The sequence below is a fragment of the Tympanuchus pallidicinctus genome, unplaced genomic scaffold (genome assembly GCF_026119805.1).
Source record: "Tympanuchus pallidicinctus isolate F22 unplaced genomic scaffold, pur_lepc_1.0 scaffold26, whole genome shotgun sequence".
NCBI classification, from domain to species: Eukaryota; Metazoa; Chordata; class Aves; order Galliformes; family Phasianidae; genus Tympanuchus; species Tympanuchus pallidicinctus.
This window is the reverse complement of record NW_026294743.1, coordinates 2685882-2701562: the sequence shown is the minus strand read 5'-3', so window position 1 is coordinate 2701562 and position 15681 is coordinate 2685882. Positions and strand designations below refer to the sequence as shown.

At 40.1% G+C, this 15681-nt stretch overlaps 1 protein-coding gene across 5 annotated transcripts in view; it reads right to left on the bottom strand.

Moving 5' to 3' along the window:
* The window catches only part of ZNF827 (zinc finger protein 827), a 132933-nt gene that overhangs the window by 55471 nt on the left and 61781 nt on the right, over positions 1-15681 (bottom strand). For all 5 annotated transcript variants that reach the window (XR_008208531.1, XM_052690437.1, XM_052690438.1 and 2 more), the window contains one exon: positions 7776-8256. Coding sequence is in view for 4 of the 5 variants with exons in the window: in XM_052690437.1 (XP_052546397.1) it covers positions 7776-8256 (481 nt within the window). In the remaining variant the exon portion in view is untranslated. The remainder of the gene's footprint in view (positions 1-7775; positions 8257-15681) is intronic.

Here is a 15681-nt window from a genome sequence, read left to right as displayed (position 1 = left end):
CATACAAAAATAGATACACATACATATACTTAATTTGTTGGTAACTTACATTCATCCTGAATTGCAATGAGAACAGACTGAAGGATGCAATGCCTGCAGACTGAAGCAGTAATTTAATTTAGAAATGCACAGCGAGAGGGATGAACAACACAGAAAACCCAGCCAGTAGGCAGCAGACTCTCAAGAAGGGTAGCTAATTCCCCATTCACTCCATTTCATTCCATACCCAGAAATAGAACAGATCAAAGGAGATTCCAAGTTGACATTTTCTATCTGCCTGGAAATTGGGATCATTTGATCCGTTTGACAAAGCAGAAAATTAAAGTTTTAACACTTGTCTCCAACTGCCAAATGCCACGAGAAAAGCCATGGGCATCTGCCACTAATCTGAAAGACTGATAAAAGCTGCTAACTGTATCAGTCCACTCACTGAGAATTTCTGCATACTAACAACATTTTTAATCGAAAAAGGAAAAAATGGGCCGATTGCTTCATTTGCAAGTTACAAACAGCAAGGAGTTGTTCACCCTTCCTTTTGAGCAAAGAAAAAGAAGAAAAAAAAATATTATTCAACAACAAAACAGTAGAACAGAAGAGGAGGCCATGACAGCCTGAGACAAAAGCTCTGCTGAAAATCTCTAATGCCACAGTACACTGCTGCACCGTCACAGCGACTCCCTCATACAAAGGTGAGAGACAACAGGACTTCATGGCTGAAGAAAAAGGGGGAAAGTGAGGATCCCTTCCGAAACACACTTCACACTAAACTTTTTCAATTACAGTCAGACCTGCCATAAAGAGAATCACAGCACAGCTACCGGAAGAAAGAACAGAATTTTATCTGTGCCCCAGTGCAGCTAGAGCATCTGAATGACACTCTGAGCCAAGGGCCTTCATTGCATCGGTTCCACGGTATTCAAAAGACACATTTCCTTGATGCTGGGCATCAATCCTCCTTAAGGCAGCTGTGGTCAATGAAGGTTATGACTTGAGTCTTCTTCTATTTTCACTCTAATATTGGACATGTGCAGTTAGGTGCAGGCATTCTGCATGGAGATCATGGCTTCTGTTTGAGGACGCTCAAGAACTGAGTGAGGGGTACAAATGCTGCAGAAGAAGCCACTGGTGAGCAAATCGCTTTGCAAAAAACAAAAATCTATGCAAATGGAATCTGCTGGAGTCTCTCCAGACTAAAATCCAATGGGCTGATAAATTACGTTCAACATACTACACATAGAGGCCATCTACAAGGAGAAATACTACTCTTACAGCAGGGCTATCTAGTTGGTCTCATTTCTTTTCGGTGCTTTCTGCCCAGATTCTGCTGATCTGTCCAAGAGAGCACCTCATTGTACTTAGCCCTCACAGGAATGCTAACTCAATTACATGCCATTTGCAATGCCCTCTGCTCTGCCTTCAACCAAATAACTAACGTACCGGGCTCCAAGGAAGAGAACAGGAAGCTGCTTATGGCTCAAGGACATTCAGCATTGCTTTTTTTTTAAAAAATCAAAGCAGTGGAATAGCAGAATAGATGATCACGAGTAGTACGACGATACCAAAATTTGCCATCTCAGGGTTCCTAGAGACCGCTTAAAATATGAGGTCTTCCAAATTATCCTGCTCAAGTATATTGAAATTGTGTAAGTAGAGGCTCAGAAAAGGTCAGCTTGTTATCCAGATCTTCTCTACAGCTGTTTTGCATTTAAGGAACTACAGTTAAACAAAATGAGACCCAGCAACTGGGGAACGACCAGTCCTGCTGCTGTCGCCTCAGAATACTATAACATTCTAGTCCAAGTGGAATGGAGGAATTCAGCAAATTGTCATAGTACCATACCCCCGTGCTCCAAGATCTATGGTATGCAGTCAAAGACCCACCTGCTAACAAGACTGCAATATCTAAGACCATGTTCTCCTGTCTGGATAAACATCTGAATAACAGCAAATTTGTTGCTGATAGGAAATAAATGTTTGCACTATGGAAATTTCTCCTCTCTACAAAGGAACAGAAACGGAGAAAAAGAGAAATGCCACCAGAACGGCTCTTATATTTAAGAAAATTAAAAAAAAAAACAAAAACCAACCAACAAACAGATGAAACAAATAATCAGAGATGACTGAACTAATATCTTCAATTCCCATTTTAGATAGCTCTCACAGGAATGCTCATGAGCTAAGACTTCAACCCAGAGTAATGGTGTAATCAGGAAAGCAAAGGACCCATCTGTCTAACTGTCCCTGAATATAGAAGTTTGTGCAGATATTAAAACAAAATTGTAAGCACAGAACTGGTCCAGTCCAGAGTCACACTGAGGTCGTCTTTTAAGTTCTATTGGGTCGAGTACACATACACAAAAAAAAAAAAAAAAAGCAATTTGTTATGTTGTATTTTAAACAACTGAATTACAGTCTACAACACTTTATCTTACTCAACTCTAAGAACTTCTGCAATACATGACGTAAGGCGCATATGACTTTAAGACATCCAAGAATTTAGTGGTATGAAGACTAACAGTTGCTGAAAAGCAATGATGGCCATGTATAAGTGGCAAAGATTAGTACAAACTGTTATTTGCCCAGGTTTTAATTAGTTGTACTATTGTCCTTTTTCAGTTTTATGTTAAATTAAAGGTCCATATAGAAATGTATGAAAGTGGAGAGAGGCTCTTGATGGAGATCTTGATGACGTCAGGGGTATTTGCTCTAATAGCAACACTACGGAATTTGCACTATTCTTAAAGTAAGGATATGGCTGAATAATTGCCAGTCCTGTTTGCTTACATAATCTAATTGAGATTTTACATTCTGGCATAAACTACGAATCCAAAAATAGGCAGCACGGCCCTCTTTTTGGAACCTGCTACACAAATACATCAGTTATGACAACAGTCTTCAAGCCAGCCAGCTCAGGCAATGACAAGCGCTGCAACATTTCAAGTTACTTGTGTTACCTTTAAGGAACGCAGTATTTTTCAAGAGGCAAACACAATGGATAAACTGATTACTTTGTTTCTCTGCTAATATCTTCTGTGCAGCTGATGATTTACAATCTCGTTGCGCCATTAAAGGAATCAGCTAAGAAAACATGAATGCAGTACCTAAGTGTTTTGGACAGTCACCAAACTCCCACGGTGGCATTACTTTCCAAAATAAAGATTTGACTTGTCACACAACAGTGACATCAGACATTACTTAACCTGGGAGAAACCACAGTTTCTCACTGCTTAACGTAGACAGTCCCAAATGCAACGTGCTTGCTAGCTCTCCTTCAGCCTTTGTATATTAAAGTTTTTCCTTGCAAGTAACTTGGGGAACATAAAATGAATGGTAGAAGCGGGGCACAAGTGATGACACACAACGTCAGAAGATGAAGAGATGTGCTTTCCACAGTAATGCACTTGCTGAACACAGAGAAGTTGGGGAGAGAGGCTGGGAATGAAGTATGCCTTACAATTACTGTTTCCACACAGAATTCCTTTGAGATCAATAGTGCAAGAATCACATTCATTTTGATGGGTTCCATTTATTTTCGAATGTTATGAAAAGAAACTGCTGCACATAACACAGGCACTGTAATAGCTTCACTAGAGTTCAGTGGGCATGGTAATTTGGATCACTGTGAAAGCTATTTTTTATTTAAAAAGAAAACAAGCCTTAAAAGTGGGTGGAAGGTCATCAGAATTTAAAGAGATGCGCTGTATAAAGTCCATCACTGAAACTTTTAAAAGAGGAAAAGCAAATGCTCTGCAAATTAAGACATGAATGTGGTTACAAAGAATTTGTGGACTGGGGGAGCAAAACATTCCAGGAAAGCACTGAAATTGCAATGGCCATCTTAAAGCACAGAGGTCATCCCACTGAAATAAGAGGGGGGAGGTTTAAACATAATGATATGCCCATGCTTAGATATTCTTCTAGCGTAAGGTCTTATGTTAAGAGTAATCAGCTAATTCTCTTTCTAAGCAATAACGCTTTCAAAGTTAAAATTCCAGAGAATCCTTTTTAATTGCTGGTGAATGTGAAAGTGTCTCTTACCTTAAAGTAGAACCTAAAGAATAATCTGGTAAAGATTTCTATGATTGTTCTTATTTTTAGTTTTACACTCTGTGATTTGTGTTACGCCTCATTTCAGATAACACACATCTTTCAACTTATGTGACACGTAATGGCATAAACTTAGAAAAACAAGGCAAAAAGATCTCAGATCACTTATTCTGGTATTTCTCTACCTCTCGATTCTAAAGATCGCCTAAGTGTTTTAAAATCAAAATTTCAGAAGCCATTTTGAGCGCAGTCCTTTTACGGCCATCTCAAAATCAGATCCAACTTCGAACATCTGTACGTTTTTCCCTCCCTTCGCCTCTCTGCAGCTTGCTACTTGTTCAGCTTGCCTTTCTTGTAGCCGTTTCTCACAATGTCTAATTCACTACTGCCTAATACCTGACCAACCACATCCAACTAGAAGTTATCTCACCATCTTTTAAAAACTCCCAGTAGTGGAGATGCTGCAATCTCTCTGAACAGTTGGAAGTTTATCCCAGTCATCACGAATTGCCAACAGACCATTCCTCTTTATCCCCTTCAACAAACTTTTTAAGGCACTATCTGCTTTCTAATGACTCTCCTTAGCTTTCTTTTTTGTCGGGCTTCACAACCTCACTCCCGTTCATCCATCCTCTCTGGACAGGTTCTCCAAACTGCCAGTCAATTCTGCTGCTCTCCTCTGAAGTCCTTGTAACCATCCATGCTCTTTAGCAAGACTGAGAAGAGCAGCCCTTTCTCTGGGGCCATTTTACTCCTTATACATCCCAGTCAAATGATCAACATTTGAGCAACAGTGTGATGTTATTAGTGCCTCTTTCTTTCCTAAAAGACTAGCTAGTCGTTCTTGATGTAGCATTCTTCCAATTGTCTGTTGAATAGCTGCCCATTTCCTCCAGATCTCTTCTGTCAGCAACCCTTGCTTCTGACTGCAACCTGCTCTCAGCATACTGTATTCCAGTCACCTGATAGCAGCTTCTTAGACTAGAAAAGTACTGCACTATTAGAAATAATACTAAGAGTCATGATGATATACATGCCTACGAAGATTTAATTTTAAAATTAATAATAGTTAAGAAGCACCAGTGTTGTACCATCTTCCACCTCAGGTACGCCTGTTAAATTTCTGCTCCGAGATAGCACTGGAAAACACGACTCCTGGCTCTGAAGGGTGGCAAGAACACATCCAAAGACAGGCACTTGAAAAAGAAGGGGCTGAAATTGCCCAGAAATGAAAACCAACCCGCTTCCACGGTTTCTCATGAAGCTACAGATGCACATACTCAAACTGACCAAGAAGAAGGAAGGACGATAAACATAGGCAAGGAAAAGTAGATGTTCATTTAAACCATCAATGTTAAATAGGAATAAATGCCAAATTCTAAAAGCCTAGATATCTCTCTACTCCTTACTTCTTAGCCACAAGGCCTGTCAGAGAAGAAAATTAGATTGTTTTGACATAATACGGTCTCGACAAATCTGTGTTGGCTGTTACAACTGGCATATACAATTTGTGATGTCAGAAGATTTATATCGCTGAGAAGGTAAGGCCAATAATTGAAGTTCTGATGGGCCTAAGAAGAGTGTGTCATAATAAAGAAATCACTTGGTTCAGCACAGCAGGCAGATTAAAAAAAAAAATGCAGCTATTACTTAGCCAACTTGCTAAAAGAGAATTACTTTTACTTCACTTAAATTTATGTGCACTATGTGGAGGAAAGCATGAGCTAAATGTATAAAACAATATAAATCTCAGGAGAAAAGAAATTCTTTTCCTTTTAACATTGCTCTCCTTGTGTAGTAAACTTGGTGACTGGCAGAACATTTTCAACCAAATATGCACACATACAAAATTACAGATACATCTCACTCCCCCAGTGACTTTATAACATGTTGCTAGGTAACAGTGCATACAAGTCAGGTTTCAAGACCTTTAGTAAGTCACCATAAAACAGCGGCATAGGTCTTTTGCATGAATAATGTACATTTATATCCTTTTGCTGATGCCAATAGATCAGACACTGAAAACACCAATGCCTGCCAAACACTAAACAATTCCCGATCAACGGCTACATGAAAAACAGCACATCAAAATGTTGTATGTTTTTTCAGCATTCAAGCTTTCCCCTCCTCTCCAGCTTTCTTCTCTCACTCTTGCTACATGTAGCCCTCACCAGCACTGCTATCCACAGTTCAGCACAGATGATGTGGAGTCACTCAGTGTGAAACAACACAAATTTAATAGGCATCAGAAGGACGACGCACGGGATGACCACACGTCATACACCAGAAATGGACTGCATAGGGTCCAAATTTGAAACTCAACTAAAAAAAAAACATACAGACTCATCCTAGCTCTTTTTTTTTGTTTATCATAATAACATAGCAACATATTTTTTTTGTTTTTGTTTTCTAAGGAAACATTTATGTGGCTTCTTCCAACCCACACAAGAAACCGTGCTAACCCATGGTACTTCCTGCTTGTCTTCAGTCTTGTCTTTTTCCTTCCTGCGCTGGCTCCATGCAGCCTCAAGCTTCATTTCTGCTGTTTCTCCACTCTATTCTATTCCTCACAGCATTATTATCCCAGAGATCTGCGCAGATGAGGATAGCAACCTTTTCTACCACAACAAAATGCTGCCGTGTCACCTTAAAAGGGCAGTGAGGACAGAGTTAATTTCCTAGTTTACCTGATTTTTTTTTTAAACTAGAATACAACTTACATTCCATTTAAAGAAAAAAGGTGACCACTTCTGTACTGTAAAGTGCATCTTCTATCTCCAAAGTCTAGACCTTGCAACATGGACTGACAGCTCCTTGTGAAACAGAAGTTTCTTCAGTTTTCAGACGTTTTCCTGATTTCTTTCTCTTTGAAAATTAAAGGCCAATTAACAAAAAAAAAAACAACCAACAAAACCAACAACGTTTAGTATGTAGAACACCTCCAACAACAGCATGTCCACAATTCTGAGTTCAGTCAAATCAACAAGAAATCACATAAAGTATAATAGATTTTCCCTAAGCACATTTGCCTCTTCATACTCTCACATACAAATATCATGCTCACAGCAATAACCTGACAGTGGAAAAAAAAACAACAACCAACCAACCAAACAAAAAAATCGTTTTGCATTTGATATGGATTTCAATTAGAATAACAAAAAAAATTAAAAACTATTCACGAATCTCTAGAACTACCTTTTTTGTCATGTTAGTCATCAAGAGACGCAGTAACATTCGTACTTCACAAGCAGCAACTAGTTATTTTATGCTCCCCGAAAGAAAGGTCACCATTCATTTATTGCTCCTATTTAACAGACGGGTAAAGGCAGAGGAAAAAATTAAGAGCTGAATTTTCTAATGTGCTGGTGCTTGTGACCCTCGGTGACTTTGAACCAGAACCTACATGTAGTTAGCATACCTGAAAAACACACCAAATGAGATTCGCTGAGACAACTGTCAGTGAATATCGAAGCCTGGAAAACAAGTTTTCATTCCCACTTCCAGGTTCCAGTAAACAGCAAAATCCCTCTCTTTTTGTCTTCTCCCACCTTCTTCCCCTCTTCCCTCCATCATGCACTTCTCTTTTTATCCAAAAAACAAGAAATTATATGTTAAGAAGTTGCAATGCTTTGCTCCCTGAAATTCAATGACTTAGCAACCCCAAGGCAAAGGGTTTCTTAGCCCACGGAAGGAGCAGCTGCTGCTGCTGCTGCTTGCTGCTCAATTACCTGACAGCTTCATAAGAAAATCTGATGCCATCTTGACAGAGATGTCTTGGCTGAATAGTGCTGATGCTGTACTGGCCACAAAGTCAGAGTCTTTCAGCTTTGTGTTGTTGGGGGCTCTGTCAACAGTACTAAGAGCAAAAGGTGCAGCTGAGATGCCATTGTCATCTTTGGGCTCTTCTTTCACTAGTAAAGGTGGAATACCTCCACTAGCCTGCCCAGCCACATCAGATGTTTTAGATACAGATGCTGATCCCATAAGGTCAGGTCCAACTCCTTCCCTCTGTGGTCCCGGGCAGGAGTCACTATTTAGCTGTGGTGACCCCTTCACCTCAGTTTCTGGTATTTCCTCCTTCACTTTGGATTCTGTCCTGAGGAAATGCTGATGGCAACGCATATGGAGTTTCAGGCTGAAGTGGCGGGAGGAGGTAAAAGGGCATAGCTGGCATTGAAAGGTCTCACCCCTGTCTTGGTGCTGATGAACCTGGTTCAAGAGGTGAAAGATAAAAGCATGTGTTAAGCAGAGTAGTTTACTACCATTATAGAAATCTCAGCTCCATACTCCTCACTGTTTTAAAACGAGAAAATTTAGCTAGTGAGTGAACTCTGCATTCTGAGCACTTGGAAAGAGGTCAGATACTAAGAACAGTAAGACTCTCTCACACGTAGAAACATCTGGTTTTCTATCATAGAAATGATGGAAGTCTGCTTTGGGTGAAACAGATCCCGATGACCTGTCAGGATGTAAAAAAACTTTCAAAATGTAACAAGCAACTTCCTTGATTTAAAAACAAAACTAAACAAAGAAACTCCAGAAGAGCCTATTTATTACATGTTCTGCTAAGCATGATTATTCTGTGTAACTTATAAATAAAAATCATTCAGAGGAACCCAGTAAACCATTGTTCTGCATAGCAGCATCCACCATCAATTTATCTGTCGTTAGGGTAAAAAAACCTAACACCTGGCAATACCAAGGCACCACTGAACCACTTGAAATTAATTCCACTGGAAAATAAACTGCTCTGTTTTGATAAAATACAAACAGGAGAGATGGTGTCTGTCAGCTACCTCTATAAATTCATTAAATCAGTTAATCCCATTGTCCTTGTATTTTGACTCAGGCTCTGCCTCATAAAGTCTGCATGCTCCAATGTGACTACACAATGCTCAGAATCCCCAGGCCTGATCCTGACACCTTGTAAAGAGAACTCCATCCATCCATCTGCAATGGTGTATGCATTACCTATGAGGGCTGCTCCAAAAGTAATGCCACCTATTAATCACATTGGCCCATGACATCAGAAGCAGATATTGGTGGTACAGCAGTAGAGATAGAAGCTTCCTGAAAATACTCCATCAAATTTTTTATTGTGTGACAGAAGGCACCAGAAGGGCAGCGTGACAAAATGGCATCTGGTGTGGAAGTGCGTATGACACAAAGGTGTGTCACTGAATTCCTCCAAGCAGAAAAAAATGGCACCCACTGACATTCAGCGATGCTTGCTGAATGTTTATGGAGACCTAACAGTGCATGTGAGCACACTGAGGTGGTGAGTGGAGAGTTTCAGTGGTGGCAGTGCTGACAGTGGGTCACCTTTGCTGGTGCAGATTTTTGCATGCAGACCTCGTTTGTTGCTGGCAACAATGCACACCTAATGGTAGTGACTATGTCAAAAATAGTCTTCGGAAGCTGAGAATTTGCTGTATCAAGTGGTGCTATTGTGCTCTTTCCAACGTTGTAGTTTCCAAGGAAACAAACAGCAGGCAATACTTTTGGAGCATCCTTCATAGTTAAACAAATGCACTCATTAATACAAACTGCGTGTAAATAATTGTGCAATACACATCAGCACATCACTCATGAAAGGAAAAGAATAATTGAGCTCAGCATAATAGTGGCCAGTGCATGGAAAAGTTTTTTCTCCATAGCTTCATAAATAAATTTTAAACCTTCACATCAGCATTCAAGGCTACTCCCTTCGGAAAGACTGGCAAATACACACACTTGTCCCTTACCAACTGCTGACACGTTATCAGGACAAACTGGCACCAGTCTGAGCTCCACACATTCACTTTCACTTGTGACTTGAGATGGCTGGAAACATTTCAATAAGACAGAATTTTTGTTGAAAAGTGGCCGTTTGTTGAATGCAAAAGATTCCACCTGAAACACGGACGGGTTCAATGAACCCTTAGCAAATCAGACATCGTTCCCTATCTAGCTGGGTGGCACTCTTCTTCTAAATTCTCTGGGCTTGGCTCAGAGGCAGACATGCCAGAGAATCAAAGCTTGCTGCTGAAGTCTGGAAGTCTAAAAGCTCTGAGAGCTCCAGCTCCAGTCAAAACTCAGCTTTCCATGAGGGAGCCTGGAAGGCCTCGCTGTAGTTAAGGCTTTCAGCACTTTCTGACTTCCCACAGTGCTGAGACCAACATCCTGAGAGTCCTGGTGCAGGCTGTGGGGGCAGCTGCAGCATTTTCCAAATAAAACTTTGCTATAATTCTGACTGGAAGAAGTTTCCCACAGCAAAAGATTCGGCCAGATTCATTCTTTATATAGTAAGAGGAATTCAATCACAAGATGACATCTACCATTCTCTACACACAGTGGACTTGAACACAGGTCCCCAAAAACGTGAAGTTGCGAGACCTCCTTCTTTTAGTCTTCTTGGCAGTCAATGAAAACATATTTCACTAGTGCTGTGCCAATTTGCATTCAGCGGTTCCTCAAGGGCTCTGGAGATAAGGTGCAAAACAAACAGCTAGAGAGAACTTCTTTTGGTCTGCCACTTTATAGAAAGACATTCTCAGTATTGTATAAGCATGACATTTACAGACAAAGTAATTTGGGAATCTTAAAATTGCACCTGACAACAACAACAAAAAATTAGAACGGTCTTAGATTAGCATTAGCTTTTAAAGCAATAATCTTGCAGAACAGCAGCAGCACAGTAATTTCAAAACATTAATAGGTTACAATGGAAATGCCAACCAGACTGACCATCCACGCTATTGGAAATTGGATGGTCTGTAAGCACAGCAGAATTTAAGCAATTTCCTTCACATGAAGAGCACCAAGATGGTACTAATGGTAGCAAGCACTCTCACCATGGCAACTTTCTCTCTTACACCCACTGAGATCTTGTATGCCAGAGCTTGTCTCCAGGATCCCCACCAATCAGCATTTCCCTGCCTACATATTTAACCACTTCTGGAAGCCCTGTATCAGAACTATCAATACGATGCCTTCATAGGGCTGTCATCACTGCAGTTGGTGGGAAAGTCTGTGTGGAAGCCACATTCTCTGCCCAGGCACACGGCATGACACCCTGCAATACCTTATGAGAATCAATGAGAACGGGGAGACTGATTCATCTGAATTGGATTTCTCTCCTGTCCAAAGACAACAGCAGTGTCACCAATGAGTTTCTCCTATAACGAAGTACTTCATAGCAGGTAGCCAAGGAACGACAGAATTCAAAACCAAAGATTTCCGAGCTGTTGGAGCGGGTCCAGGGGGCAGCTCTCCTATGCTATAAGAAGAGTCGGGGCAGCAACCACTTGTTGCAGAATAAACGAGAAACCCTGTGGAGCTCCACAGAAAGACAATCACAAGAGAGCCCAACAAGCTGCCTTCTCCCTCCAGCAAATGGCTCTTATACTGTGCTAATGCTACGCAAGCCACCAGATGTCCTCTTCAGACTCAACCAGGCTGCTGCTGGTAGTGGCAGGGCTATTGCAATGGGAGATGGATAACCCCTAACATGGACAATCGCTGCATCCTCAGCCAGCTCCTGTCCCATGCTGACAGCAAGAACCACAAGCAAAAGGAGACGAGGGCAGCTGAAAAGTTTTCTCCTGAGTCTCAGTTTCTACCTTCTGAGTTTACCTCACTTAATTGTGGATATTCTCCTTGACTGTGCAAAGTATATCTTTATTTTAACCTTTCTGTCTTCCTGGTCTCAAACAATATTTTGCATTTCTACAGCTTTTGTTGTGTGTGACTGATGTAAGCTTCAACAGGCCTACACAGTTCTTACAAACTTTAGACATGGTTTGGGAATTTGGGCACAAGTTACTTAAAGAAAATTTTTTGTTTGTTTCTTTAATTTCTCTTGCTGCCTCCTCAGTCTCACACTTTAAGAATGATAAAAAAGAGTCAGCTCTATTTCTCTTCTCTACCACATGCATTATTTTGGTCTCACCCTCTTTTTAAACCTGCTAGTCCCATTCTTTTCAGTTTCTTTTTCAAAGGGAGAAGAAAGTTCTTGCCATCCCACTAATCATTTTCACTGTCACCTTTTAAAACACCTTCTATTACTAATGTATCTTTTTGATACACAATATGCATCAGAAGTGAGATCAAAAGTGGCAGCACACCACACATTTATAATAGCGCAATATTTTCAGTGTTATTTCAGTTCTACTCTATGCATATTTGAATATCTAACATACTTTTTAACCACTGCTGCATATGCCAAGAAAAGGTTTCCACTGAACTGGCTGCAGTGATATCCAGATATCTTCTCTGAGTAGTTTCAGTTTGCTATATTAAAGACACTCAGGTGCATGATCAGTTTAAGACTGCTGTTCCCAAGGCACCCCGCCTTGGATTTGTCAACAATAACTTCATTTGCCTTTGCATTTGTCTGCCAGCAAGTTCTTTTTATTCCCTTTCAAGTTTTGCCTTTTCTAATCTTGATTCATTGTGCATAAGATTGTATCGTCTACAATTCTCTTACCCCACAGCCATCACTTTGTGCAGATTACATTTGTTAAAATACGCACAACTCTACTCTTAGTAATGGAACACCCCTCTGATAACCTTTTGTCATGATTAACATTGCTAGTTTCTTCCTACCCTTTGTTTTACCATCTCTTGCTAAATTTCTAATTTGCCACAATACATCACATTACTTAATTTATTTGGCAGCTTCTTGATGAGAAGCTTTGCCAAAGGCTTTTGTAAAGGGCAAACGAATTTCAGCTGATTCTCAAGCCCATGATTTTCTTGACGTGCTCAAAACATCTTAGTGGAAGAACACATCACTTTCTTTTACAGAAGCCACGTGTCCCTATCGTATCACATCCTTCATATCATTATATGTTCCGTTACATTTTTTTCCTCAACATACTAATATTTCTGGTATCACAAGCAGCTTGTTAAATCAAGTTTTCACCCTTATCAGCAATATCCTGGCCAACTTACCAACCAGTTAAAGTGATGAGATCCCCACCTACCTGCAAAGGTAGTAGGGGTGACATTGGCTAATCCTGCCATTTTATAGCACCCATCAGGTAGATCTTCACTTGCCCCCTTCCTTATATTTGGGAACAAATTCCCCCTTCTACTTACGAAGCACAGGAAGGGAAGGTTTGGCTTTCATCTTTCTTTTGTGGAACTTGAGGTTTTATTGCTTTCTGTTTGTTTGTCTTTTTTTCACACTTAGAAAAATACCTCCTCTTATTCCAAGAACAGTAATCTCAAAGGAAAATCAGGTTGTCGAGTGAGGGGGAGTGAATGTTTGCTTCTGGCTACTCACTCTGACTTACATTCAGGAATCTAGTTAGCAGCTTTTTCTTTACCTATTATAGGTTTTCTTTCTCTCACTTACTTTGTTTGATGCAAACTAACACCTTCATGAGGGGTAACTGTTTAAACAACAACTACTGCCAGCAACAACTACAACCTGTCCATTTACCATACTTGTCTCCCCACTATTTTTCTCATTTGTTTGTTCTTGGTTCGTTGGCTCTTTTTCAAACCTTGTAGCAAAATGTATTCTCCTAAGACTGCATTCGGGTGCAGTTGAAAGGTCTGTATTTTGCATCTTCCAAGTGCACCCTACCATTTCATTTCTGATAAGCTCCTTCATTTTCAAAATATTGCTTTTCAAAAGTGTATTTCTAAGACACTAGTTTTGGTATGATCCTTCACCTGAGGATGCATACACTATGAAGTACTTTCTTTTTAAAACTGTTTCCTTGCTTTGCTAAAAAAAAAAAAGAAAAAAAAAAAGCCTTTCTGCAAGACTGGACTACATATTGAAAATATATAAATAATATACATATATAACACGTATGAAATTATTTTATCGTTAAGATTTTAAGACATCAATGCATTTCACGTCTTACTCTTGCACCATAAGCACAAAGTGCCAAGATTAAAAGGCAAGTATTTTAAGTCACTTATGGTATATATCTGTGTCTTGGGGCACAGACTTCCGTTGCAGGAAAGCTGTGTAAGTTTGTATTACCTCCCCTCAGCTGAGGTGAGGTAATGGAATCACAGGGGCCTCTCATGGATCTTTAAGGTTAGCTTAAACATAACTAAACAGAAAAGGCTCACATGAAATACAGCCTATCTCCTTCTCAATACAGTGAAGATGCTTTAAAGTAACCTGTTCTGTCTTTCACCAAAGTGGACTATGAATGATCATTCAGTCTTCTGAACTTGGCTAAGAAAGATAAAGAGAAAAACAAATCACTAACGGGGGAGGGGAAGAGTACTAAGGACCTGTTTACATTCTTCAGAGTCTTTCCTCATTCCCGCTATTGTGTAATCGATAGCCCTCCTAATCAGCAGGTTGATTATAATCCTCTGAATACAACAGAAGTATTATTCTTACATCACACTGTCCTTCACAAGAAACAGAAGCAGGAAGATTCTGTTTTCAAGCACCTCACAATCTACTTGCCATTGCATTTGCCTTTTCTGCTAAGTTCAATCTTCCATTTCTTCATTTTCTATCACAACATCCTGCTTCAGCACATGTTCACAACAAAACTTCTTTTCCACTGCTAGAAGAGCTGGCTCACTCATTTCGGCATTATGTCTATATAGCAGCACAAGGAACATTTATAGGTATTATTTTTGGCCATATGCTCCTCTTCCTTGTTCCCCTTTCCAAGTACTCAGGCTAATATCCTGTTGCTTTCTTGGAACGTATCTGCATGATCTCACAGGCTAAACTTCCACCAATTGCTGAGGAAGAGATGTATATGATCCAAAGATACCAATTGGCCAAAATCTGACTGATGCTTGTGTTACTGCACCAGTAAAAACAGAACGGCCTGAAAACACCTTGCTAAACTACACCACCCCTTTCTGTTACCTTCTGCAGCTTCAGAAATAGCATTTGATTTTTTTCACTCAGAAAGAAAATAACATAGTCAAACTGAGCATGCATTCAGATAACTGGAGAGGAAGATTTGCCGCCTGACAGGGCAGGACACCTCTCTCATATGCCCATTCATTTTTTTGTTTTCACTTTCAATACCCTTTGGGCCCCAGGAAACCACACTGTGATACCAGACTCAAGTCCTGAGATGCTACTCTCAGATTCCTAGGAAAAAGGGCCAGAACTTGTGGTTATGCAAGCACTATAATTTGTCTCCAAAATAGACTAATAAAATTCTGTACCGTGTCTATTTTAGGATTTTTCTAAGGTGCCTATCACTGTGGAACTGAAATTCCATGTAACAATTATAGATAAAACTACATGCCTTAAAAGGCAATTCACTCAGTCTGTCTTGTTCATTGCACGGAAACATTCCTCCCATTTCCCTTCTTGCATTTTACTTCCTTGCCTTCAGTTGCAAGCTGGCCAGGCAAAGTGCCTGGAAGAAAGCTTTCATCAGCACGGTGGGTAGCACACGTAGATCTGAGCATGGTCAGGGCTGGAATCTGTCCAACTCTCTCTCTTTTAAGATTTTCTTCAGCAGGAGACAAGACATCAAAAACGTTGGCAATATTATATTCTTGGCCAACGAGTTTGGTGTGTTATAACTGCCGGAAAATAACACATTATTTATATTCTATAGACATTATTCATTAACCTAAACAGACACAGAATATGGGAGTCCCATATGAATACACACACAAACCGCTAACGGAAATTAAACTCTA